Source organism: Cucumis melo, chromosome 1 (genome assembly GCF_025177605.1).
Source record: "Cucumis melo cultivar AY chromosome 1, USDA_Cmelo_AY_1.0, whole genome shotgun sequence".
NCBI classification, from domain to species: domain Eukaryota; kingdom Viridiplantae; phylum Streptophyta; class Magnoliopsida; order Cucurbitales; family Cucurbitaceae; genus Cucumis; species Cucumis melo.
In genome coordinates, this window is record NC_066857.1 from 6,994,345 (window position 1) to 6,997,268 (window position 2,924).

The 2,924-nt window shown below is 32.2% G+C and overlaps 1 protein-coding gene across 1 annotated transcript; it reads right to left on the reverse strand.

The window, feature by feature from the left end:
* Window positions 1–615: 615 nt before the first annotated feature.
* LOC127149854 (alcohol dehydrogenase-like) lies at window positions 616–2,924 on the reverse strand. Its single transcript, XM_051086114.1, has 9 exons — window positions 2,669–2,924; window positions 2,422–2,558; window positions 2,268–2,314; window positions 1,743–2,151; window positions 1,564–1,639; window positions 1,413–1,474; window positions 1,178–1,273; window positions 916–1,077; window positions 616–821 (listed from the first exon to the last, which is right to left on the reverse strand). The coding sequence occupies exons 1-9, from the start codon at window positions 2,703–2,705 to the stop codon at window positions 702–704; spliced, it is 1,146 nt and encodes a 381-aa protein (XP_050942071.1). The 5' UTR covers window positions 2,706–2,924; the 3' UTR covers window positions 616–701.

Below are 2,924 nucleotides of genomic sequence, written 5' to 3' on the forward strand. Positions count from 1 at the left end.
TTGTCAACACGATCGTTTAAATTTGAAGCCTTTTTCCCCATCGTTTAAAAAGAACTACACCATTGTGTATCATATATAATCTAAACGTTTGTAGATTATTAGTTTAGATTTTAGTACACGATTGAAGATTACTCGCACGCCCATGTGGCAAATTAATCGCGTGTTGACTTAGGTATTTTTGTATTTTCTATCGTGGGGCAGTGGACTTTTTTCGTTTTCAAAATTGTTCTATAAGTGTAAATATTTTACTGATTTATTATATTTAAAAAAAAAAACTTCTTATTATAACCCATCCTTGTATGGGGCATTTTCAAATATAATAAATAAACTAAAATATTTACAAAATATAATATTTTTTTTTTAAATTTTATCTATAATAGATATTGATAAGCTTCTACTATTCTCTATTAATGTCATTAAAAGCATATTGTGGTCCATATAATTTTTTTAGTGAAAATAAGTTTTTTAATTCATAAAATAATAACTAATTCAAAGTAGATAAAAATAATAATTACATTCAAAAGGATAATCAGAAAATACGTCCAAAGATACATAAAATTAATGCACGCAATGACATGCATAGTTACAAAAATAATTACAAGAAACAAGAGATGGAAAACAAAACTTGATTTATTCTAGCACACAGTTTAATTAATTTGCTTGAGAGATATGTTTTACATATATAGGGGATGATTTGATTATCAATCATGTTCCATTCGAATGACGCATCGGATTGACTCTCCATTTAGCATATAGTCAAAAGCCTTGTTGATTTCAGAAAACGAAACAGAGTGGGTGATGAATTTCTCCAATTCAAGCTCCTACATGATTTGAAAGTTGTATGTATTAATTTCAAAAGGTTGTACCAAAGAAAATATTTTGGAGAGGAGAAAGGAGCAATAATATTAAAGTTACCTTGTTCAAGTACTGCTCCACAACATTGGGAATGTCAGATCGAGTTCTGTAGTTGCCAAAAAAGGTACCTTTTAGAGTTTTCTCATTCAGAAATTGCATTGGATGAGTTTTGAAGGAATCGTCTTTGTTTGGGACACCAACAAGCACAGCAACACCCCATCCCTAAATTATTATGCATAATAAAATCAAAATCAATATCTTTTAGTTTAGAATGACATAATTGTAATTACTATAAACTAATAAGAAATAATGAAAGAATTACATCATGAACACATTCAAAGGCAGAGATCATTGCTTGGATGCTTCCTGTACATTCAACACTTCGATCAACTCCTCCATTAGTCATCTCAGCAATCACCTGTTTGTTATGTTTTATATGCATGAACATAATTCACCAATCAAAATAATCACAAATATAATCACCAATTTTCATATACATATATATGTTATTTAGTTTTAAAACAATACTGATGAATAAAGTAATTATAACTATGTACCTGTTGGACAGGTTTGTCATACTCCTTTGGATTCACAAACTCATTGACACCAAACTTTTTAGCTGTAGATTTAAAATAAATTAGAGAAAAATAAGCGTATCAGAATTTGATCCGGAAGAGCATAAAGGGATATTGATGATGAGTGTTTTACCTTCTTCAAATCGATTTGAATTGAGATCAATTCCAATGATTCTAGATGCCCCAGCAATTCTTGCACCCTCAGCAGCCTATAATTAGAAGAAAATGTTGTGTATATGATATCTATAATATACACGAAAATAAATAATAATAAAAAATAGAGGGAGAGAAATTGAAAATAAAAATACATACAGCAAGACCAACAGCACCCAATCCAAAGATAGCTACAGAGGAACCCTTAGTTGGCTTCGCCACATTCAAAGTGGCACCAAGGCCGGTTGAAATTCCACAACTAAGAACACATACAGTGTCAAGAGGGGCACAAGGGTTGATTTTGGCCAGACACCCAACATGAACAACTGTGTATTCACTAAATGTTGAGGTTCCAACAAAGTGGTAAATTGGTTGCCCATTTTTAGAAAATCTCGTATTCCCATCACTAATCATCACTCCACGGTCTGTGTTGATTCGAAGGAGATCACACATGTTGCTCTCTTCTGACTTACAATGACGACATTCTCCACATTCCCCTGTGAACACTGGTAGCACATGATCGCCTTCTTTCAAATCTGTCACTCCTTCTCCTACACTCTCCACAACTCTGATTTTTTTTTACAAACACATAAAACAAATTACAAACACATACAATAATATATATCTATATTTAGTCATCCCGATAAAAAACTATATATATATATATATATGTATGAAACATACCCTCCAGCTTCATGTCCAAATATTCGAGGGAACAAGGGTGTTTGACCCTGAAATGTAGAAAAAGATGCAGTTTTAAGAAGACCCACAATGTCAAATATTTAAAATCTTTGTGGGTAATTATATATTAATGAATATTGAAACTACATCTATCTACCTTGGCCTCCCAAAAGTAAACATCAGTGTGGCAAAGAGCAGTAAAAAGGATCTTAACACGAACTTCATTGGCTTGTGGTGGTGCCACTTCCACTTCTTCAATCACCAGTGGCTTTCCAGCTTCCCATGCCACTGCAGCTGCACAATGTCCAAAACAAAATTATTAAAATAATTAGATTTTCAATATCAGATCACCACTAAAAATTAAATAGATCTATGGAGAAGAAGTATTAGAAGAGTGTATGAACCTTTGCATTTGATGACTTGACCTTTGGTGCTCGACATCACTTCTGTACACAATTATCAAACACACAACACTTCTTAATTCAACAGAAGAAATATGTTGATATGCTGAGATTGAGATTTTTGGTTGAATTTTGTTATGTAGAACAGTTTTGACTTCCAATGCTCTATTTATATGTGCTGCCAAAATCCAAAAACAAAAGAAAACCTATTTGGTGTATTATAATAAAATTGAATCTTCTCGTGGGCGATGAGGTTTTT

What these genes read in the sequence shown, in the direction of transcription:
- LOC127149854 (XM_051086114.1), bottom strand. Translation starts at nt 2,705, where the DNA reads ATGTCGAGCACCAAAGGTCAAGTCATCAAATGCAAAG. An exon ending in TGGGTGCTGTTGGTCTTGCT is followed by an intron (nt 1,640 to 1,742) that starts GTATGTATTTTT and finishes TTCTAATTATAG; the next exon opens with GCTGCTGAGGGTGCAAGAAT. An exon ending in CCTTTGAATGTGTTCATGAT is followed by an intron (nt 1,078 to 1,177) that starts GTAATTCTTTCA and finishes ATAATAATTTAG; the next exon opens with GGATGGGGTGTTGCTGTGCT.